The sequence below is a fragment of the Rhopalosiphum maidis genome, chromosome 3, assembly GCF_003676215.2.
Source record: "Rhopalosiphum maidis isolate BTI-1 chromosome 3, ASM367621v3, whole genome shotgun sequence".
Taxonomy (NCBI): Eukaryota; Metazoa; Arthropoda; class Insecta; order Hemiptera; family Aphididae; genus Rhopalosiphum; species Rhopalosiphum maidis.
Genome location: NC_040879.1, coordinates 25,169,101 through 25,195,234, shown reverse-complemented (window position 1 = coordinate 25,195,234; position 26,134 = coordinate 25,169,101). Strand labels below are relative to the sequence as shown.

The window sequence follows — 26,134 nt, the reverse complement described above, 5'->3', positions numbered from 1 at the left end:
ATCGGTAAGATCGCAGCTGTTACGTTATAGGTAATCAAATTAATTTTGATAAAATACTTATCAAAAAGAAAAATCAGAAGATAATGTTTACAAGGTAATAAGTGTAAATAAAGAAAAAATTAAACTAAAAATAAATTTATTTAAAAAAGGTAATACAAATATAAAAATGCTTGTTTTCGATTTAGAACGTGAAAGGTTATAACCTTCGAGTAAGACGAAGTGAGTCAGACGAATTTTTTTCATATATCAAATAGAAAAGAAGAAACAGCCAGTTTTCTAAGCTTACTGACATATGTGATTAGGTTTATTTTTTATTTAACAAACGAAGTAAAACCTTTACGGAAATCAACTTGAAAGTTTACCTAGGAAAATGAGCAAGATGTAGCATTTGAGAAATTAAAAAAAAAGTCCTTAAAATCAAGTAGTGTTCAAAGTTATAAATATTATGTATGTAAATAATATTATAATTTATATTATTTTTAGTAAGTATGCATCTTTATGGCCCCAAATAAATGTTAAAAATTTGAAATAGAATATTAAAAATCTTTTAAAAAACGGACTAATAAATGGCTTGCACAGAGATTATTATTAAAACTATTTTAGTATATTAAAAAACGTTATTATGTATTATTAATATATATACTTGAATGGCTTGTAAATTATTGAATCTTCGCAGTCAATAGCTGTGCCTACTGTAACAATGTTGACAACGCAATGCATCAGAGTAATGACGAACAGTATAGTTGCTTTGGTGAAATGAGATAATTGAGTCAGCATGGACGTAGCTATTAACGCCAACACCATGAAGTAAGTGAAATATGATGGATACATACAGTAAGTCGATGGATCGTTTTGGCCATGCGTGCAGTTGGTTAGTATTTGCTTGTCAGACCAACACGATACCTTTAAAAAGAATTAAAAAATCATAATTTTTGATCAAACTAGTACAATTGTTTAACTTACCAGTCCCACAAGATTGGTAGATGCTAGCAATGACGCGGCAGTGATGCCAAGTATACGTCGAATCCATAAAGAGTCATTTATGGTCTCACTGAACCATACAATTTTTGATGGCAGAATCTAATAATAATAACATTTTATGTATGAATTTTGATTTTAATGATTTTTGAAATTGTTCAATACATTAGGTAGATCTTTTAACATATGAAAAGTTTATTCATTTAGTTTGGACATATGAAATATTATGGATTAATATTTTTTTTATTTTTTTTCGTAAATTTATTTTGAATTGAAAATATAATTATAAATTTAAATGTTATTATACATGGTGATTGACCAGGCATGATTATATCTATTATAATTTTAATAATAAATATAATCAAATTTTGTTTTTTAAATGTATGAAGTATACTTAGAAAAACATATTTATAATATGTAAGTTTGTAGTTTTTGTACACTATTTAAGAAGTGTTCATTATTAGCGACACAAATATATTTTTTATTTTTTTTTTTTTTTAAATAAGACTCAACTTTTTTATTGTAAAATATAAATGATTCAGCAGCGAATGTTTTTAAAACGTTTAAAAATTGATGCAGCAGTAGTTGAGTTATAAGAATTCTGGTAAAAGTAAAATACCGGCATTGGTAGGATTTGAAAAAGTTTAACGTGATTTATAAATGTATTTATCTCTAATTCTATTCTACAAGCAGATGATACTGAATTGAAAAAAAAATTCTTTATCAGTAATTTAAAGGCATAAAAATGGTTGGTCTGATTGGTTTAATATTGTCTATACACAAATCAATTTAGAGTATTTTCATTATAGCATTTTTTTAAACAATTAATAAGGGAAAAGGTGACCTTACAGGAAAACCTAACTATCACTCTTTAAATGGTACAAAAACATTTGAGCATTTAAAAAAATATGATTTTCAAGTTTAGTTAAAAATTCCAAGACCCAATCATAGGAATAAGTATGATTGTTGAATCACATATAAGTATCTTATGTCAAATACAAATAATTATTACTTCATAGCATTAGAGATATTTTAATATTTAATTATATGAATAAGTTAAAACCCTACTTCAATTAATTAATATTAATGGTACTTATATACTGTCTACATTACGGCTGAACATATATTTTTATTATATAATAATCGATTATTTGAAATCATAATGTTTAAAAATTACAATGTTTAGTTTACTTACTCTTGGAAAAATGTCAGCGACTGATACTACTACAATAATCAATAGTAATACTAATGCAAGACAACTGGACATGTAGCTTAAAATATCTCTACAAAATACAATATGAAGTCTTATTAGATTTTTATAATTTTAACATATTGATTTTATTAATTACAAACCTGGGTAACATAATAATTTGTGCGGAAGACGTCAAGAAGAGTACTAACGGACAACCTATAAGAGACACACCAGATGCAGCTTCTTTGTGGTATTTGTATTCACGTTCTTTTGCTTCGTCATTAAATGCCAAGGTGAAAAATTTTGTATGTTTGTTTAAATCCCTTCAAACAAATCATATAAATTATTATTAGTATTGAATATTGATTATATTTTAATATTTAAGTTTTTAAGCTTTCATAAATATTTATAAATTTTAGTATAAACATAATATGTGATTTATTAAATATATACATGAAAATACAAAATCGTTTACTTGAATATACCAATACGGCTGTTACACTAATGAAAGTTGCATTACTTTCATTATAGAAGAAGGATCAACAAAAATCGACGGTGAAAGGCAGTAAGCAATAATTAAAGAACTTTTAAAAATGTTCTTTGTTGCATAACTGCATAAGGAATTGAAAATGTATGTTGTTATTAAAAAAGTAAAATGATTTAAAATTACGTAATAGAAAAAAAATATAATTAAAAACATTAGTAGCTTTTAAAATAATGAATATTCATTATTTTTTAATACAATAATCAAGTTAGAAATAAGCGATAGCTATTTGAATTATACTTATAATATCACTATAAAACAACCAACACACCGCCGCAATTATTGAATTGAAATACGTTTAAATCTTTTAGATATTCAACATTGAAGGATATTTTCGCAGTCAATTAATTATAATATCTCCAAAATACATTTTGATTTATCTATATATTTTTTTCCGATAATTTATTGTAATACTTGGTTCATGGAAATAATATATTAACATACTGATATAAATAGAAAACATATTATACTTATACCTTAACGAAAGTGAAATCAATCGTAGTATTCGTGGAAAATTCAACACAAAAACATCGTGGTTCGTCAATTTAGGACGATATTGAAATAACGAATGGAATTCAATTAGTCGATAAATTGGAATATTCGAAAACAGGGCTCATATTGTTTTTATGATATGAGAAATCAACTGTACAATCAATTTGCGCCGGTATCTATTTTATTATAATCATCTGATTTAACGGAAGAATGGCTTTATGTTCCCGACATTAAGGTAACCCGTGTTTGCGAAAACACTAAAAAAACTATTCGTCTGAATAATAATATTTATATTATGTCGAGTAAAATTTATAATAATTGAACCGTATATCGCACGACGTGGTTTTATATGTAAGGGAGAGGGGCAAAACGAAAATGTTAATGTATAAAATGTTTTAAGTAATTGGTTAAAGTCATGACTATATTTATTGAATTTCAAATTGTATTTTGTGTATAACTAATAAAATATTATTGTTTCCATAGGGGATGGATAAATTCGTAGTCTTGCCCTCTCGTTCTTCAATGGATCGGTGCCCATGCCCGGGCCATACTGAAATTTCAATATTCTAAATGTTCAACATGTCATAGTTGTAATCTTTAGCCCCTCGAAAAATGTAATTGGACAAAGTAAAAATAAATCTTATACACTTGATTGGAGTACTATAGTGCACTTATATAGTCTGAAATTACCTGTGACCATCTCTGTTCATCAAGTCCTTTCTTAATCGCTTCTTAAAGTTATCAGAGTCTTCTTTGGCCTGAGCTATTAAATCGGCGTCATCAATCGGTGTCGCACACTGTACACACACACACACATATTCACGGTAAATATAACATATCAATTAAGTAAGCGTGAAAACAGTCTACAAAAATAACATAGATACTAACCACAGATTCTTTACTAGCACTGTTCTGATCAGTCAGCGATCCGTTTTGCACATCCATTTTGAACTGCCACGAGAAAAGCAAAAAGTAATTAAAAAAAAAAAAAAAAACCATTTGCAATGTGAAAAATTTGTGTAAACGACAATTATTACCGGTTTGATCGTTTTTATAATGAAGAAAGTTTTTATGCTAGCCATCTTAAGCGCTTCTTCGCGGCGTTCGCCGTAACCGGGCTCGACTTCAAACTCTCCATTTAAGAAACTCAGAGTTTTCTCGGATATATGCACTCGTCTGAATACACAAAAATTAATTAGGTTTTTTCAAAAAAAAAAAAAAATGACAATTGTATATTTTTCTTCTTTCCCACGGGGATACATACCCCGGCATTCCACTGCTTTCCATTTTATTCGCCAATTCAACATCCTTGGAGTAAACGTCAAACTGCCACTGCCTCTGGCCCAGAACACCGGCCAAAACGGCTCCCGTGTGTATGCCCACTCGCATGTCTACCGGAGAATTCGTCGTCTGCTGTACGTATCTAATGTGGCGAAGAAATTTAAAAATTTAAAAACATATCGATGTGGGCATATTGACTACGCCGTCGGAATTCGTGCTGAAATCGTAATACTTACTTGATAGCTTTGACCATCGAGAGTCCCATGTGCACGCTGAGCACGGCGTGATCGGGTCGTTCCTTGGGAGCGCCGCTAATACAATAGTAACAATCGCCCAAAATCTTGATTCTGAGTTGTTGGTATTTCTGAAAATGGTAAAACGAACGTAAAATAATATGTACGATACAGGCGTTGAAATAATAATATATAGGTAACATTATGTATTACGGGTACAGTATATCGCAACAATTGCGGAATAAAAATAATTCACCTCGGACAGTCGATCGAATCTGGCGAACAGCTCGTTGAGAATTTTTACCAGGTCCGAAGCCGAGTATGTAGACGATATTGCCGTGAATCCAACGATGTCAGCATACAATATACTATAATAAATATAAACGATGACGTATAAATCAGAGTTATTAAAGAAAAAAACACGGCATCAAAATTGACGAAATTGATAGGTACGAAAAATAAAAAAAAAAAGTTTAATACTTTTTACAACAAAGGGAAAACAACTAAAACACAATGTAACGTAAGAAAATTCAATATGAACGCTTGTTCACGAATATGAGTTTTTTTTTTTTAACTTAACGAAAGAATATGAAAAATGAATATATTATATTATGTTGTATCGTGCGCGCATGTGGATAATTTAGGACAAGAGTTACATAATATACCTATAGCTAAACACGAATAGCTGTATATTTCCAAGTTATTATTTATTTGAAATAAATACTAGTTTTTTGAATAACTTTAGACGAAGGTTATACTATATTGGGTTTCTATAAAAAATAAACAAAAGCAAAGGTGAAAACAGAAGCAATTTCCTCTGCCGTGCTCTCTTTAAAAGTTGGGTTTACGTATTATAACACTCAACAGAACACAAAAAGTAACAATGAAATTAACCAGCGTACCGTTTAATTAATTTGTTTGTTATAGTTTGTGTTATATTATTATAATACAAAGTATTATACTTAAATTAAAAATCCATTGTTTTCATTTGATTAGCACTATAACTTGAGGTAAGAAAATATTTGCAGTACTAATTAATAAAATCACTTCATTAATAACGATCACGGGGAACGGCAAACATAGTATTTAAATCGAAACATTAATGTTGTATAGGGTCAAACAATATGCCTATTACAAATTTACAAAGTACATACATGTGCCACGTATCATATATAAGTAATAGTCGTGTATTTTAATTGATTTAATCATCGTGGCTGTGAGAGTTTAATGTTTTAGTTTTTAAGTTAAATTTTATCAAAATCCAATACGATAGAAGATAATGTCACAAGCCATATGGTATAAGTACGATTTGGGACTTTGAGAGACTGTGGGGATAGGGAGCTTAGTCTTCTCAACTATGGCACGATAATCGTGACAAATAAAATCATATTTTATTGCCTAATGGTCATTAACTATTTAAAATGTTATAATGTATGCAATTTTTAAAATAGATAAGAATTTTTTTCTTATTTATAATTATTAAAATCTAATAGTTGCTTCTGAAAGTTTATACTATCATCCAATAGTTATAAGCTGCTAACGATTTATATTTTTGATATGGCTTAAAATTATTACAATGCATCAAAACATATTTTAAATATTTCTCTAAATATATAGATAATAAAAAGGGATATTTCCAATAATATTTTTTCAGAATGTATTTTAAACGAATTTTTTAAAAAATATCGTAAGTTCTATTTTATAAATAAAAAAAAGATTTATTAATTTTGTTATTTTAATTGTTTAAACAGATTAATAATGTATTTTGTTTTTATTATGGATGAGTGTGTAGAGTGACAACCTTTATATTTTTTTATTTGGTTCAATAAAAAAGCCTATGATACAAAATTTAGCTAGATTTCAAAAGGTTTGAGACAAATATCGCCACTAGTTTCTCTGGCATATACATTTGTCCAGCTTCTTCAAGTTAAAGGTTGAAATTGTTTCTATCCAATCTCAATAGTTTAAATTATCCCAGAATCCATATCAGATTAACTGCAATATTATAATATTGCAATTGGTACTTAGATACAGAACTTTATTTTCTAATAAAATAAAGACATGTAGCAATTAAATTTATTTTTGAAGTAAGTATAAAAATATAATTATAATAAGTAGATAGTTATAATATTATTGAATTGTGTAGCATTTTCTCATTCCGGTATTCTAAATCACAAACATTAATGGATAATATTGCTATCGTATGTATGTCGCAATATATTGAACAAAATGTTATGTCCGAATATAACAAAACGTGAAAAATATCAAAGAAAATATATTGCCTTCGTATGAAGAACATTGCAAGTATGGAATTCCATTTGAATGAAACTCATTTAGTATAAAACGTTTGTGTGTTTGATATGTATAATTGAGTTGGGCTCAAATTGTAATTTGTAAGCTTCGTAATTGTTTTCCTGGTTCCGGAACTGGCGGAATATGTTATTTTTATTTCGTCAATGATAAACAATAAATGTTATTGATGGTATGCAATCTGTGTACATATTTCACAGTTATAAATATACAAAATTATAAATGTTCGCGCCACAACGGCGTGTAAATGTGTTGATATAAAACTATACCTATAACATTTATTAAATTATGTTTTGTGAACCGATCGAATTAATCGATCGCTCGTTACACCTTGTACAACGAATTATATTAATGTTCTAGCAGAGCTATACTGTTGATAAACGTAAATAATTGTGTAATATTAAAAAATAATAATAATAATAATTCAACAATCTACGCGTAGGTTAGGACTTTGGGCCGATCCGAGAGTGGTTCAGCAATACGCACGCGTATTCGTATTCAATTTGCCGTATATAAATATATTACAATATTTTATCATCCAATTAAAATAAAACCTCGACATTTAAAAGTATTATTACGAATACAAGGCGCGCGTTTGTGTTTTCGTCATTTTAATTTTTCGTATATTAAATATATACGATATATATATAGGAGACGGTGGCGTACATTTTAGTAATTGAATTTTCCGACAAAAGTCATAAGGTCATCACTTCTCTTGATAGTGATTTTCTTTTAACGAAATTCGACTTTCGTTAGGTATTTCATTATTAATATAACCAATAAACAAATAATATACTACCTATACATATACGTATACATATACAACGTATATACGCGTATAAAAACGTTCGTAGGCAAGACGGTATAGTCACCGCAGCGGTGCACTGTACATATATATTTATATATAAATAAAATATGTACAGGTATACGCACCTAACGTTTTCGTGCCTGCTCATGTATATCTTTTTGAATTGACTGTCCAACGCCTCACCCAAATCCTGGCGCATTTTGACGGCAACGTGTTCCGGTAACACGGACAACAACAGCCGTTCCTGATAAAAAATAAATAAAAATAAAACATCAATTATTAAACACATTATTATACCTATTATTATGAGCGAACCCACGCACGCGCATGAGACGGCAATTAATAGGGTTTTGTTGTTGTATCTTGTGTGCCTACTCAGTGCGCGTGCCTGCTATTAATTTTGCGCGCCGCCAGGTCAAACAATGCGGCCCGCAATGACCGTTTCTATTCAATTTATTCACTTTGTGTAACATCGTTGTCATCGTCATTATGCCGATCATCGAAACACGAAGAGTCACGAGTAAGTCGTAATGAAAACCGCCGGCGGAGGGATTGGAATACAAAGGCCAAAGGGTGCGAGGTGCTATTATATTACATAGTATCGTATTATTACATCCATATTTTTTGGCGTTGCAACGACTTCCCGAGAAAATTGTGATTGATTATTATAGAATCAGATGTGCGGAATACTGTTATATCGAGCAACAAAACTGGACAACTAAACGATTCCCTTTAATTCGGTTAAATTAAAAAGGGAAAAATTTTAAGTTAAAGTTGATTTAATATTTTAAATTTTAAATTACGTCGAAAAGAGTTTTATTTTTTGTTTTTAACACTAGAACGCTTTATTTTTACTTACTCAAAACTGTATGTGATTAATTGAAGTAGTTTTTCGTTATTAAACCAATTCACACCAATCAAAATCCAAAATATTTTTAAGATGAAAACCAAATCAATTGAAATTTAATAAAATAAAATCGAAAAAAAAAACAAATAAAGTCAAAAGAAAATTATTTTATTTCGTATTATTTCAAACAAAAATTAAGTCAAGTTAGTAATTAAGTTATCAGAAACCTGAAAGTAACTAGTGAAGTTAAAAAGTTAAAATAAAATCATATTTTTAACATAATCTTTACACACTTAACATTTCAATTCATTAATGCTCAGCTTTGCCATATGGTACATTACCATAAACTAAATTTAAATTTTATTGATACGCATGGTTTTGCAATGAAATTCTATTCTAGAAAAATTGTATTTGACTCGGTTCTCAGCGAATTCACAATTTTGCAGCGTTATAAACGAATGTTTTACTGTGAGACACTTAAGTTCCTATAATATAAATGTCTAATCAAATTGTATTATAGAGTCATAGGAGTCATAGGATGTATATTATTTTAAAAATTTAATATAGAATTTTTAGATTTTTAAGTAACTTACTTCTTTTCTAAAGTACTTCTATATTTTTTTTAAGAATAATTGTCAATTGTTATAGTTTTAAAGTACTGTGTCCACTGTTCACACTGTATTAATGTATGTATTATATTGAACTGACCTGTATGTAATTTAATATTAAGATTTATTTGAATATTTTGTGTGCATATTATAGTAGTGTATAAAATTATTATTTGTATATTAATTCACTGTAAAATATGTATAATAAATACATTTATTGATATTTATTAATACTTAACCTGTTCTTAATTTATTTTCGATATATTTTATGCGAAACAGTTGTATAAAAGTGAAATATTAAATGCATTAGTAATGTATTTTATTCGCAACTCAAAGTAAATTGTGTATAATAAGTAATTATCTTTACATGGCTATGTATCATATAGAATTTAAAAAAATTAAATACTAGCCCACGGATATGACGTAACGAGCGCAGTATAAGTTAATAATAATTATAATAGTTAAATTTCGAAAGTCAAACTGACAACATTTTTCTAGTACCGTCTATGATATCACAGGTGCGTATCTAATATTGTCTTAATGTTTTTATTTACGCGGCTTAAAAGAAAAATGTAACCAGGTATAACAACTAAAATGTTTTTATGTGTCTTTGAGTGTGATAATAAAAAATAATAACTTATGTTATAGTTCACGGTTAACAAACAGTTATGATTTTAGAGAACACAATAGGTATAGGTATTTTTTTTTATGCTTTAGTACTTTACGCGCGTTTTATAGTAATAAAAAAATCTCTAAAACCAAAACGGACGACTTTATGACGATGGGATATTATATTGTGCTGCATCGTCGTCTTTGACAAACATTCGCGTTAGGAGTTATTAAACAGACGAGTTTTATATTTGGAACACAAGTTTTCTTGATTTTTTTCGATGATTGTATAACTAATATTAATATTCGGTCGGCCGAGACATAAATCCAAAAATGTCGCAGATTACGCGTTACGTATAACTATACATTAAACTAGATTACAGGGTTTGGCGGTCGCGCCGTCGGTCGGTCATTCTCCGCTACCTCAATCTGGTATCCGTTTGAGCTTTCGGTTTACGACCACTCTCGCGAAACACACACACGCGTATATATTAAACTATGTGGCGGAGGAATTCGAAGCGCAATTATTTAGCATTACGTCCGAACCCGGCACGACAAGTATTATTATTATTACTACGTGATCGAATGGGCCGCAGACGCCGTCGATTTGATATCACACGCGGTCCGGGTCGTCCGGGAAGGGTCTCGTCGGGGTGGCCGACAGTAAAAAGTCGATGATTCCACTCGCAATGACACCGTCGTAATGGCGACGCGACAAATGACCGACGTTTAAATCCCATCGCAACTTTATGCTCGATAAGTGTATAAGGCACTGATATGCTATTTTATACACCGCATAACGCAGTATAATATGTTATTGTACTCGGCTGTTTGCGAAACAATAAAATGGGATGACCGACGGATCGAAAGGAACAGTATAATGTTATTGTGAGCCGAAATTTGCACCCGAAAACGACTAAAATCATAAGCGGTGGTAACGCGTGACGTATAATTTGCATCAAAATATTTGAAATACGTCCGAAATTCGCGCACAAATAAAGAGATAGGTATGCAATTTGCACCGTCTAAGGTAAGAATAAAATATGATTTGCAGTTTACAATTTGCATCGAAATTCGAATCGATTTTTTTTTCTATAGTACGCACATATTTTGATATAGTAGAGCTATAAATATAGAAGCTAATAACACAGAATTTTCCATTTTAGATTTCGTGTGGTTATTTCATTATAACCTTTTTACACGCCTTTCTTTGCAATACGTTAGTATTGACTATATTGACTTTAAAGTTACCTGATAACAATAATATAATATGAAAACCGTGTATGACGTTATAAATGCATTACTATATTGCCAAAAGTGTATTAATAATAGAACGCTGTGTAATAACACGTTTAAGACCGATTTTGATGCCGAACTTTGTAACGGTTGTCAAATAAGGTGGGGATGAATAATAAGAAATTCCGTTAAATGAATATTATTGTCGTTGAATTCGTCGCATATTGACGTCGACGAGGGTAACGACGAAATAATTCAGCACATAGATACTCGTTTTGTGCAAATTATATTTCTTTATTTTGGTGAAAACGACAAAGTCCCTTATTATGTATAAAATAAATAAATATCAAAACAAAATATTTTATTGTAATCAATCCTCCGACGTCTCCCCATCCCCTAGCTTAAACGAGCACTAAAATTACCGACTGTCTATATAAAATGTATAAATATTATCGCTATAGATTCTTAGCGGGGGCTTATAGGTTTTTGTGAGGCTTTTTATTTTTCGAGTAACACGCCTTTCTATTATATATAATATATAAAAATAGTTTCTATATATATATTGTTAATTGAACGTGGACGTAGTTTTTAGAGGTCAATTATCGAATTTTTCTGAAATAAATAATAAACTAGTAGGTATATTGCTCCATTATAAGGTCGGTTCAAAAAAATAAAAAAAGTAATCACAAAAGTGTTCAATCTATAATACGCGTGGTTGAAATATAATGTGAAACGGATGACAACCTTTGTGAATTTGATACCATTTTATATAGTATAAAAACGACCATAATAAAGTCCATTTATATATGTTACGTATTCGACTACTTCATTATTGACTAAACGAGCGCGGTTTGGGAAAAAAATACATTATATACTGTTCGAGAAAACTTTAATTTGTTTTAGGAGGTTTTTAATCTTTTTATAAGGATATAAACTATTAATGTTTGGTTTTTAGTGTCTATATTATGTTATTTAAATAACGAAATTAATGAGTTTTGAATAAATAAAGTTTTGGCCAGAGACGTGGTGGAGCTTTGTCCGAATACTTAATGCTACTCAAGAAAACCTTAATTAGTTTTGGGAGGCTTATTATCTTTATAAAAGGATATAAACTATTAAAATTTGGTCTTTGATTTCTACATTTACGTTATTCTTACGAAACGGATAGGTTTCGAATAGGTAATAGGTCTTAGAAAGAGATGTGAGGGAGCTTTGTCCAAATACTTCTATTATTACTAATTCCATTTCATGAAAATTAGAAAAAAATACCTAATATTTTTAATAAATTATAAATTATTTTTAGTGTTGTATGATGGAAATTTTATTTTTATTTTAAAAACTTCGAAAATACAAAACATTAACAGTTCAGTCATCGTAGGAAATATGGTTTAAAAACTAATTTACCAAAGACTTTATTCCTTATTATTCTACTTTCTCTGACTTATTTTCAGAAAAGCAACTTCATATCATTTTTAGTAATCAGATGAATTATACTATACCTAATTTTCTATTACATACTTTTCAAATTATTATTCACTAAAATTTCATATCACATTATGTTGTCAGAGACTCGAGGTTCAATAACAAATAGGTCATTTGTTCGTATGAGCAATTTGTTATTTTATTAAAAGTTTTTTTTTTTTTGAAACAATTTTGGCTTTGGCCTTGAAAATTGTACAAAACTCACTATAAGTCCTTATATAAATTGGAAATTTATTGCGAACTATCATAATATTAAAGGTTTGTATTTTAGTACTTGACTTAAGTTCTTCTAATGAAAAATATAAATTATTGACTATCATATAATAAATAAATAAATAAATAACAATAATAATAACCCAACTAAAATTCATGAATTCTTTTCATAATTAGTTATTTATTTTATAATAACTATCTAATATACTATTTATACTTCATATTAATTGAGTAATGTAAATTGATTTATTTCAAACTAAATACAGGTATCAATTTATTGTTTTAAGAATTCATTATTTTCTATTATATCTATAATGTGTTGCACGTGTTTGTTAGTTACTCGTATATATCTATACCTACTCAAAAAAATATAATTAAAATTCATTAAAATGTTTATTATTATTAGTAGTAGTCTTATTGGATTTTCCATTTAAAGTTTAATCTATACTGTATAATAATATCATCCTTTAAACCATTTAATTACACCGAAACAATTAATAACATAGACTTAGCTAAGATTTGCATTAAAAAATAATTGCCTAACACAGTCACTGCGTAGTGATAATCCATTTTTTCTTTGCTTAAGAACTTGTAGATATTTTCAAATTTTTCATTAACACTTTGAAACTTGAATAATATTAACTTTGTTAATAAAGAAATGCAAGTTAATAGAAATTGTTGTTAAAACTCTTGTTTTAAACACACTACTACTTTTAATAAGTTATTAGGTTTATATGTATAAGTACATAAAACACAAACTTTTTATTTTAGTTATTGTTTCAAATATTGTTAATCAGAATATTTTTATTGCATTTTAATTTTGTAAAAATACGTAAAATTAAAAATTTATTAAAAAACTTTTTCTTACCTCTAGGTTATTGCTGTATTAATTTTTGATTAATTCGCGTTAGGTTCATATTAAAAAGTTAGGTCATAATTTAATCTGTAGACATTTGAGAAAAAATATTTGTTGTTCCATAGAAATATATTTTTTTTAAATGTATGAAAACCCGCTATGGTTAAAATTAAGTTTATATTATACACAGTTTGTCTTTTAAGTCGATATATTTTATAACTCATAAACCGTAATGTATAGTTTTTATTTTACATTTTTTGGTATACTTACCTTCGAATTCATATTTTTTGTGTGAGCCATATTTTAATATTTTAAAAAAAACTGTTTTTAATGTTTATAAAGCATTTTTGTATTATCATAGGTATTTAGTTTGTTTGGGTATTGTTTATACATAATGAATATTCGTTTTATGGTCATAATTTACACGCATGACGTATCTAATACGCATCAAATACTTCATTACTATTTTTAATACTGTCTACACCGCATATTTATACTCAATAGTATATATTGTATAATTCTATTATAATAAAAAGAACAAATCGACAAATTTGTTGATAATAAAAAATAAAACTATTATTATATATTGATTAATTAATATTATTTTTATCAATTTCTTTCTTTTTATTTAAACAATATTTAATTTTATCTTATATTAAAAACGTATCCATATAATTATATTGTCATTCACTTTCAATTAAATTATGTATGTTCTAATTGCAAAATCAGTAAAGAAAAAAGAAAAAATTGTTTCATTATGAAAAAAAAAATATTTAATTATATTATTTTATTTATTTTTCAAACGAGGTAGGTACCTAATCATGCAAAAAAGAGATTTATTCTGCAGACAATCGATTTTTATTTTATTTTATTCAATTTTATTTGTGTTAAATTATTATTTATTTATTGAAAAATAATATTGTTATACCTAATATATTCAAAATCCCTTTAAAAATATAAATTATACATTTTTATTTATTGAAAATAATGTAAAAACGTAATTTAATGTTTTAGTAGTTTTTTTGCAGGTCTCTGATAAAGTGATAAAATGTGTAAAATAAATATATATTTAAAAAAAAAACAGAAATTATTCCAATAATATCAATGAATTTAAAAAATAAAAATGAAAAGTAAACCCCTAAAATATTATAGAACATGTACCTATTATCATTATTACTTATTAGTTATTACTGATCATTTATTATTGAATATTATTTTTAAAGGTATATGCAATAATATTACTAGCTTTTCTGACTGAAGTACTTGCATTCTTTCATAAATATATAAACGTGTTTTGTTGCTCGCAAAAATGTGTCTATTTTCATTTTTTTTTTATCTTGATGGTGGATTATTAGAATACACAAAAACATATTAACAAGTTTCGAAATGCTTTTTGAAGTTAAGAGCTTTTCCATTTATTTTATATGCATAGTACTTTAATGAATTCATAATAATGTATAAGAAATATTATTTTAACATAACATGATATGCAAATAAGAAATTTATTATACGAAATATAAAATGCTGTAAGGAAGTATATGTTAATATATTTTGTTCCACATTACGAGCACATATTTACCTACTATTATTTGCGTGAATAAAAAAGACGACCTTTAAAAACTATATATTATTAATTATAAACATGTTAAAAAAAAAATTAAATTAGCTAGACTTATTGTTTTTAATTTAAAATCTCATATTATATTTCATAGATATAAGTTGTGTAAAATTAAAATTGACTCCATATAAATCATGAGTTATTGGAAATTCTGTAAACTGTATATGAGAATTAATTATTATATTATTATTAAAAGGGTGAAAATATAATTTTAATTTTTATATTCAATGATTTCACTTATAGATTAATCATTAAAATGTTATAAGTGGTATTGATTTTTCAATTTAAAAACTTAATTTTTAACAAAAACGATTTAACTTAATAAAATGTATAAAATCCCTATATCATATTTATGTAAATTAATACAGCAATAAATTAATGTTTTTTTTTTTTTTTTAATAAGGTACAATGATATCAATGAAATGCTAAATTATATTTAATAAATAATAAAGTCCATTGAGTTACCGAACTCATTTTATTTATTGTTGTATGCGTATAATTAAACTAACAGCCGAGCACGTCGTTAAATTTTTTCAGGAATAATTTCTACATTATGTCTGTTAAAAATTAAAATTATTTATAACTATGTAATTTAGAAAATCTAATGAATTTATTTTTCAGTAGAATAATATGTACATCAGCATCCTTCTACATTGATTTTCACTTTACGTGTTTACTACGGTTGCTCTTATTGCTTCATTTTACCTTTTTATTATTACTAAAATAAAATTGTAGAGTGGCTGCTGCAGAGTGAAAAATAAAAACCTTTTCCTTAATATATTTAAAGAAATAAATTATTATTACTTATGAAAATTTGATTATATTAGTTTTATAAAAAGACTACACAGAACCGATGTATATTTTGATATAAATTGTACTTATTTATTAATATTATATTGATTTAATATATGATGTAACAATCATAATAATCAATTTTAAATATTTAAACTTTTTATGTATAACATATTTTTTTATATATCATCCTATTCCAAATTATCTTTTATATAAACTATGGTGCCTGAGAATAATGGATGCTCAATTATAATTATTTTCAAAAAATGAAATAATATAAATATATTATAATATTTATACTTTTGGATTGGTATGTTGTTAAGAATAATTAAAAACAATACAACTATAGACAACGTTAACACTCTATAAGCCATACCAAAAAAATTTACCAACATATCAAAACACTAAAATTAAAGTTGTCTAAGATAAAATATAAAGTAACAAAATTAATCACAATTATCTTAACAGTTAACATTATTTTTAGTTAATTATTTGAACAAGAAATTATTAGTTAACTGTTTAGTCATTAAAAATAATTAGGTATTAAATTAGACGTGACGATGTATCATCATTATTATAAAACTTAAAAAAACCACTTTTCGTCTACTTTTATTTGGTGAAATACATTTTAACGATGCGATTTTGTAGAATTAAAAATATCTGTTTCTTAGAATGGGACTAAATATGGGAAAAACAGAATGAAAAAAATAACAATAGATAAGTGGCTCCAAATAACAAAAATAGAAAAGTCGAGACAGTTTTAAATAGATTAAGAATTGTCCAAGTAACGTTAACTCACGGTTTCTTATTGGCTATAAAGAAGATCCTCCAAAATGCATCACCTGCAGAACTAATCTCACTACATAAACATATTTTAACGAAATGTCACCGATACAAAAGCAAAAGGGAAGACAAAAATTGACCTTTAAACTATGTTTACAGGATTTTAGAACTTCATACTGTTGCAACAAATAACATTTTTAAATTTTTTAAATGAGTAGATTTATACAAACGTATATAGTAATTTATTACAAAAATACTGATTGAAAATAATACAAATTAATAGAAAGAAAAGAAGAAAAATGTAAACTTGACAAATTATAATACAACGCTAATAATCTTTAATGTTGAAGCAAAATAATCAAGAAAAAAAGAAAACACTTTATAGGTGTGATTATCATATTTTAGTAACAATAAAAAATTTAAATTTTATTTGCGTAAAATCAATTAACACTCTACATGTACAAAATTGAAAAAACGAAAGTCATCTGCAGTGATATTATGCCTGTAACAAACGGATGAGAATATTTTTTTTCTTTAAACTAAATAATATTCTTCTAATCCTTGTAAATTAAAAATGTATTTTCAGTGTAGTCTACGTAATACCCATTTTGCCATCCATTAATCCGAGCTTTGTACTACAGTAGTAAGATGTCATTTAGAGAAAGCTAAGGAAATAATTTTAATACAATTATGTTCTACGCTATCGGTTTGAAAATAGCTGCGATGTGAACTTTAGTTGTAAAGATGGAACTATCGGCTGAATGTTACTATACAGCTAAATCGAGCACATTAAATATTAATAGTATGAATAAATCTCCGTTTCATGTTTACTCATTAATTTTAAATTTTTCAAATTTCAATAAAAAATCTGCAAAATGCTGTGGCGATATTATTTTTAAAATGTCACCGTGACGAAAACAAACTAAAATGCGAAATAAAATAGCGTTTCTTTTTTTACGGACTGACGCGAAAACATAATGGCCAGAGGGAGGATCGGCCATCAAACTATACTCAGACAATATTATTTTTTTCTTGTATGCACAAACGTAACGAACGCGCATTTTTTTTGTCCTGATCTTCTCAATTTCAATTGTTGTACAATATTTGTTGTATGCCATTATTGTATACACACAATTGTGTAGGTATGCACAAGTTGGGTGGATCATCTCGGTAGATTGCCCCTGCCTGTGCTTCTTTAACGCGCTACACGAATAACGGAAAATCCTATTGAAATTGATTTATAGTTTCGTATAAGCTTACCTTAAATTAAATTATTTTTCGTACTAAGCAAATAATAAGATCAGAAACTTAGTTCGAAACTAGGAATCTTGAACAGCCGAAAGAAAATATAAACACGTGAAATACATTTGAAAATCGTTGTCGATGTTTAAACTTGTTATAAGAAATTAAACTATGTATAAATATTTATATTATTTAGATACTCCTGCCGTAATTCATAATAATCATTAGACTAAAATAAATTGTGAATTTATATTTATATTTTTTTTCTATATTTTATATTATTTACATGTAGAAAATACCCAACAGGGTATTTATTGTCATTAAACCAATCGTTTAATTTTGCTTATCCTGTAGAGAATGATGCGTAAATTCAATGTACATAGAATACTTCTATTAATTTTATATAGTAACCATAAAATATTCAATGTCAATGATAAACCATCGTATTGGAAGAACGTTTCTAAGCGCAACTCGGTTTTTACTTTATTACAGTGTTTATGTGGTTTTTCAAATAATTTTAAGTACTCATAAAAATAAGTTACTGCGGTGAATAACAAATTCAGATATAGATATATATTCAGAGTATACACAAATATAATATATTATAGTAACATTTATATGGTTTGAGTAACGTTTGTATTAAAATGTTATGATTCACTAAAAATATGAATAACTACGTTTTTAAAATAAATATTTGTATTTAAATTTAATAAAACTTATTAAAGTTTTAACATTTAACTACAAACTTTGAATTCGCCTTATATTTTTCTCTGTAAAATGAAATATTTTTATAATAATTTCAAACATTCAATATTTAAAGAAAATTAAATCTTTAGTTTTATTTTTATAAATTAGATTATTTTATTTTTATTTTATAAATAATCATACATAATGTATCCTAATATATCCCAATATACTATTATTATAATTTATTTTATTTTTATGAATTTAATATTATAACCGTGTATTTTGAAAGTTAAACTATTCAAATACATATATATTTTTAATAGCATTATTTATATATTATCAGGATAATTTCTATTGAAGAACTGTCTTTAAATTAGATACTTAATCATTTCAAATATTTTTTAAAATTAACATTAAAATATGTACTATAGCAAAAGTTGTGTCCAGTTTAATAGTGACCTATTTTATAATCGAGGTGTATTCGGGGTTTTGAAAATTAAATTTAGAGACATTCTAAATATAAACCAGAGCTAGACAGATGATTTTCTTGGAGTATATTCCCAGAAAAAAATATGTTATGTTTTCTTGTGTTCTAGAGTTCAAGCAAAGCGAGTGATTTATAATTTTTTTTTTTTAAATTAAGCTCAGAAATATGTATCATTTAATTTCTATGAATTTGATATTGTACTTATATAAAAAAATATTAGTTATTTTTTTGATAATATAATATTTATATAATATGTAGTAAGTAAACTGAATTTTACTTGAATTTCACGGATTGTTTGTATAATATAAATTGTATTACCTACCTATTGATTTTAACCATAGAAAAATAATATATTTCATCGATGGGAAAAGTATGAATAAAGCTCAATACTCAGTCATAGAATCTGGAACATTTAATTTCGGACTATGCCTGATTAGTATACTCTTTTAACTTTTTTTTAAGTATAAACATGTCTATTTGATTTTACAACAATTTAATAATTATGACGAAAGCCATATTATTCGTCCAAACATTTCTTAGTTTTTCGAGAAAATCTAAGATCGTTTACTAAAATAAAAAAAAGTCTTTATATATTATTTATTTTTTTATATCAATCAAATATTGTATATTCGTACACATACATAAAAAAGTGACGATCTAATTTAATATTTGATTGAACACCATAAAATAAATAATTATGAGCGACGAGAAAGAAAAATAATAAATCATTTTTAAAACGACCTTCGTGTAATCGTGTGTAATATTTTCCGCGTCATATTCGACTAATAAGTGTCATAAAGTGAATCGAGATCGTAGATTTAAGTCTATATAATTGCATCGACCGAATTATTGATAGTTATATGTAATTACTTTCCAGTAATAATAATTAGATCAAACATAAACTGTGTGTGGTATAGATAGAAATAATAATTGATATACATCATAATATATAGGTTATTTTTATAACTATTTAATCGAACAAATAATATTTTACAAACAATAATTATTATGTCTGAAAAATCATGAACTATAAAGTCATTCGTTATAGTGTGTCATCAAAATGTTTTTATCTCGCGTATTATTCAATGTTATTATATTATAATATACCTAAAAAGATTTATAATATATAATTACTTGTGCACAATAACGTTAATAATAATAATATAATATTTTTTACCAGTAACAATTTAATTGAGACGATATTATATCGTGTGTAGTATACACAGTTTATGACGTTTGCGTTGTAAAAAAAATGTAATAGGTACCGTCCAATTATTAATATTATATTATTATATATTACTATATCGTTTCGCCGAGAATAACATAATAATTACTTCTATAAGTTGGTATGTATGAGTACTTATATATATATATATAAAATATTAAATGTAATATTTGACCTAACCTTATACCAACGTTATAGGTCGTTCCGTCATGAAAATGTCTCGTCGGCCTTTACATTATGTAACGTATTTATGATTATTATTATTATTTACCTGCTCGGTCGATTGTTCTTCTATGACCATTTTCATCTCGAGGCATTGCCGGGTTTCCAGAAAGGCGGTCCGCTGCTGCTTGTCGGCCAGGAAATAGGACAAAAGTCCCAAACAATTGGACGCCAAGAGGAGAACGCTGTTCGTGGCCAACTGTAAAATATAAATAAAAAGACCATTCTCATGTAATACGTACACAAACGCACAATAATATGACAAAAATCATGAAAAATAAAAAATGATATTATATATTTTATACGAAATGAAATCATTGTTATTATCACGAGTTTATATTGCATTGTATCGTATTATGTTTGTGTATGTGTGTGTACTTAATATCCGCACACGGTTTATTGGTCTATTGTGATGTGTGTATAGACGTATAATACGATACCGTATATTATACACGTAGTATGACAACACCCTAGCCGCGCGCATATAATATCATAACGCCGTGCAGGGCCTGCAGCTTCCACCGGTTACCGCGGTTACCGGGGTTCGGTCGGTCGGTCGTCAAAATAAAATAATAATAATAATACAATACAACTAATAATGATAACCCGCTAATATATAATAACGGATTACGTTAGACGGGTACCTATAATAATACCTGTAAAACACGCGACGTATCGCATAAACAGACGGGTATAATAGTGTGCGCGCGGATGTGCGTATTAGGTCGACGACAATCGTCATTTCACGGCAGATTATTATACCGACGACGACGACGACGACGACGACGAATACGAAACAAAACGCGTATCTGTTATACACATTACACACACGCACGCACGCCACGTCGAGACAATAGGATGTATTGAATTACTTATACACACACACACACACACACACCACTCTGATGGGGATTTATGACCGTGTCAAGAGCGCTTTCATTTTATTCCGCAAAAGCCATAAAAACCGTAAATCGATCAATGTCAATCGGCGGAACGACGTCGCCGTGTATACGAAACAATAATATAATATAGTGTATTGTCGCGAAAACGGTCTACATAAATATATTTCACAGATGGTTATTACCGCCTGTACACACATATATAATATATATATATAGGTAGGTGGGGTACATTCGGTTATTAGATTAATATTTTATTGGCCGCCGAGCCGAGCGCCGACGCCGCTGTGGGCCTTTTATTTTGTTATCAACCTCTCTCTGTCACTCTTCCGATACGCTTTCGATACAGAGACTTGCGCCCGACTGGCCGTGTACGCAAGACCGACTGAGCTGCATATTATTATTATTATATGTTGGCGTGTCATGTATACACCTATATATACGTACACTGTAGCTATATACGTGTATATATTATAATAACGCCGTCGCATAACAACATCCGATCTTTGTGAAACGCGAACAGATCGCACCGATTCTTCCGGCTCTCGAGTATTATGTTGAATTAATCACGTCGATGTTCGAACGTGTATTATGGCGAGCGCCCATACATAATATATAATAGGCTGCGAATCGTGAAATGTATTTTCTGATCTGTGCACCTGCGGAGGTAACGTACGAGCATTGTTTTAGTCATATAATGCGTAGGTTGCATATGTATATGATGTATATACAGTATGTATAGGCAGGGTAAATGATACCATTAAGGCATTAAACCGCACGGGTGAATATAAAGTTTTGAATTATCCAAAAATCGGTTTGAATAATTTAACGTAGGTATTGTATACGTGTATATTTCGTAATATGACTGCAGCTTACTTACGATTTACGAGCATTATTTATGGACAAGGGACGTGGTAATAACTGCGAGAAAGATAAAAAGAACCGAGTTCGTCGTGTACAACTAATTATAAATCATAATTATGATATATGTCTGTTAAAGACGTATTACGCGTATTTCGCTTTTAAAAAAACATGAAAATAAAAATATTCACATTTTAAATTTTGAAAGAAAAATACTTGTGTGGGGGGGGGGGGAGAGGGAGCGGGAGAATAAATGTTTTTTATGTTTTTTGTATACACACGATATAGAAAGTACCCGATTATAATTATTGTGGTTACATGTTAGATTTTAGATTTTTTTGATAATGTCTACAAATTATTTTTAAACTTACTTCGTTGTAAAATTTAAATATATAATGACCAAAAGTCAATCTGAATAGAGGATAATATGAATAAATATAACTTGGTATTTAAACACGACAAAACGAATATTTCGAGAATAAATGGTTATTGTGGTCCCGAAACGACGGCGACAAAGTATAACAATAAGCACATAATCACTGAGCGTTGGTATTCAACAATTTTACTGGCAAGGAATGGACCAAACGATAATACCGAGCGAATTCGTGAAATCTCTTAAAGACCCTACAAAATATAAATTTTCAAAATCCACTGATTGTATCATAAAAAATAAATATGGCCGCTCCCGCCACTATATAGTGAGACGAAAATTTGCAATTTACTTTATGACACGATATTTGAACATAAAATTATAGATAATTTATAATATAAGAGTTAAAATCAAAGATCATAGAAAGTACTTAAATTTAAAACGATATAAATAACTACTGTTTTGGATTCATTTGATTATTTTTTCATGTATAATTAAAATAATAACATGTTCTGTCAAACTCGGATGGATTAAAGTTGTACTAAAAGATTAACGCATTACGCTTTTCTAACTAAACACTAATGATGTGTGCGGAAGAAATATATAATTTTCTTGAAGGGCGAAAGAGCAAACTAATGGATTCCGTTTTGTAAATGTAACACAAAGATATAAAGAAAATACTTGTTAGTTGTTACTCATCGCTTTTCAGTGAAAACAATTGTGGGATGTCTTCGGGATAGACTGCGATGTACAAGAGGTAGGTACATCGCACGTTTTTCTACTCTAAATAATATTATTTCTTTATTCATCAATTCACGGCGTTTTAAAACCGTTGATTGGCTTTCGTGTTTAAAGTAAATTGTATATTATAAAATTATAAACGTGATTACCTATTGCGTCTGTACACGAACATTTGCATGTTATTTACATAACAAATTTATTTGGAAAACCGAGGATTTGAATATGATTATTTTTTCCAAAAACGTATGCCACATTAAATAGTATGTGACTCGTTGCAGTTAACAATCTTTATCAGCGGGTTACACATATTTAGTTATAGTTTGTATAAGTATCTATATTAAACGAGCTTGACGTGTTCGTGTTATATTACGCTTTTTATATTAAGCTTTTTTTATATACTTACTGTTTTACTCTTACGCATTTGTTACATAAATTAGTTACGCTTTTATAAAAGTATTTCTTTTTTATAATGACAGTTTTTGTAAGTGCACAAGGTGGATAGCACAATGTGTAGTTTCGTGTCAGATTGCAAAAAATAGACACATCAACTGAATGATGGTATTATAACAAGTCTAGAAAAACAAAGCCATTCGCCCGATCGTCCATTCGGGTTACAAAGTATTTAAATAAAGAATAAATATCAATTAATACGTACTATTTTAATTCTACGGCTAAAATAATACGTCAATAATATTGACAATATTATTATAAATATTTTACACATATTTTGATTTTTCCTAAATATTAATTATTATTTGTTATGTTGTTCTGTACAACATTGCCTGGAATCAGTTAATACAAATATTAGGTTAAGGACGTATTAGGTACTTGAAACCGAAATATATTATTATTATACATAGTTTAGTTAATTGTAAAATGACATTATATTTCCACGTCAATCGACGGACAGACACAGATTATTAGATGTCTATATATTGTATACAATGCGTACGGGTGTTGATAGATAATAATTATAATGCATTTATTTATTTATCATGAAACTCGGTAATAATAATTATAAGAATTAAAACGTTATATTATACGTATCGTAATGTTGAATTTAATTTCAAAATACATTTTATAGTATATACCATCAGCATCGTTGACCTTTGATTTTCAGACAATACCGTACCACTCCGCGCCTGCTTAATTTTAATTGTTTTAAAATATAATTTTACTAATTTGAAGTTACTAATGTGAATTCGATATATTTTATACATCAATAACCGATTTTAGACTTTTGTCAAATTCTCAGAAATTATTATTAATAATAATAATAAAAACCTTTGTAATAAATATAATAAAATACAATACGAGACGATTGCTAATTCCTATACCGTCGGGTCCCAGACGGGGTTTGGGTGGATTAAATACCAATGACGTATATTAGCGACCGTTTCAAATTGCTGAATATTGTCAGTTTATTGTCTAATAAAATATAAAAGACGGAGCTTTGAAAAGAGCAAGCCGACACGAGATGTATTCTACGGCAGCTTAATCTTAGACAATAAATCAAAAAGTGTCGTGAAACTGTACGTCTATACGAGATACTGCAGCGCGTATATATTATATATAGATTATAGGAGAACGAATTTACAAGATTGTCTTTGAACATAATGAATTTCCTATTAGAAATAATTATATGAATCAAATAATATGTTTACGGCCGTTGATCATAAACGGGTTCGTATAGCTTTATACGCTAAAAAAAGAATGAAATACGTACGTATCTATACGTCATATGCACTTAAACATTTTTAAATATGCAATATACCATGTCATTTTTTTTTTTATAAAATATTCATTTATTTGGTAATTAACAGCAAAAAATGCATAGTAGTTATTCATACATTTTAATAATAATAACTTTGGTTTAAACAAAAATTACATTTTTTAATTAAACTTTAAGTATTACTATAAAATATGTAAATTAATATTCATTTTATAGAAAATAAAACTAAATATTGAATTTATACTATGTTATAAAATACAGATGACCATGGGGACACACGAAGAGTCTTTATTTTTTGATACATTTAAAAAAAAAAAAAGATACGTTTTAATAATATATTATTTGATGTAAAAATGTTTAAACCGATTAAATGTCTACTATAATTAATTATTATGATACAAAATTAGTATTAACTAAGTTTAAATGAACATCATACTACATTGAGCATAATACTTAATATGATTGGTAGTATTCAACTTTAAGTTAATAAAATTGTTGTTTTATTAAAAATAAGTAGTTTTAAAAAAATAATAGGTAATAATAATGCATAAAAAAATAAAGTACATATTTTAATAAAAACCTGAGACTATAATTTTGAATAAAAAAACCTTATTAAGTCTAAATAAGATTTTATTTAACACCCTTATTATTTTATTTGTTTTCTAGTATTATTAAAATTTAAAATTGTCTTCCTATCCAATCTCGACCTTCACTATTAACCTTAATACTACTAGTATCTGGTTTCATAAAATAATAACTAGATAAAATTTACATGGTAACTAAAAA

The 26,134-nt window shown here is 27.5% G+C and overlaps 1 protein-coding gene across 1 annotated transcript in view; it reads right to left on the bottom strand.

Moving 5' to 3' along the window:
• LOC113555842 (adenylate cyclase type 3) overlaps positions 1-26,134 on the bottom strand; it is a 96,065-nt gene that overhangs the window by 5,557 nt on the left and 64,374 nt on the right. The window contains exons 3-14 of the mRNA XM_026960405.1: positions 20,795-20,944; positions 7,964-8,082; positions 4,977-5,088; positions 4,724-4,851; positions 4,471-4,629; positions 4,244-4,382; positions 4,095-4,157; positions 3,897-4,003; positions 2,332-2,493; positions 2,174-2,261; positions 964-1,080; positions 644-903 (exon numbers count right to left, since the gene is read on the bottom strand). Coding sequence (XP_026816206.1) covers positions 644-903; positions 964-1,080; positions 2,174-2,261; positions 2,332-2,493; positions 3,897-4,003; positions 4,095-4,157; positions 4,244-4,382; positions 4,471-4,629; positions 4,724-4,851; positions 4,977-5,088; positions 7,964-8,082; positions 20,795-20,944 — 1,604 coding nt within the window. The remainder of the gene's footprint in view (positions 1-643; positions 904-963; positions 1,081-2,173; positions 2,262-2,331; positions 2,494-3,896; positions 4,004-4,094; positions 4,158-4,243; positions 4,383-4,470; positions 4,630-4,723; positions 4,852-4,976; positions 5,089-7,963; positions 8,083-20,794; positions 20,945-26,134) is intronic.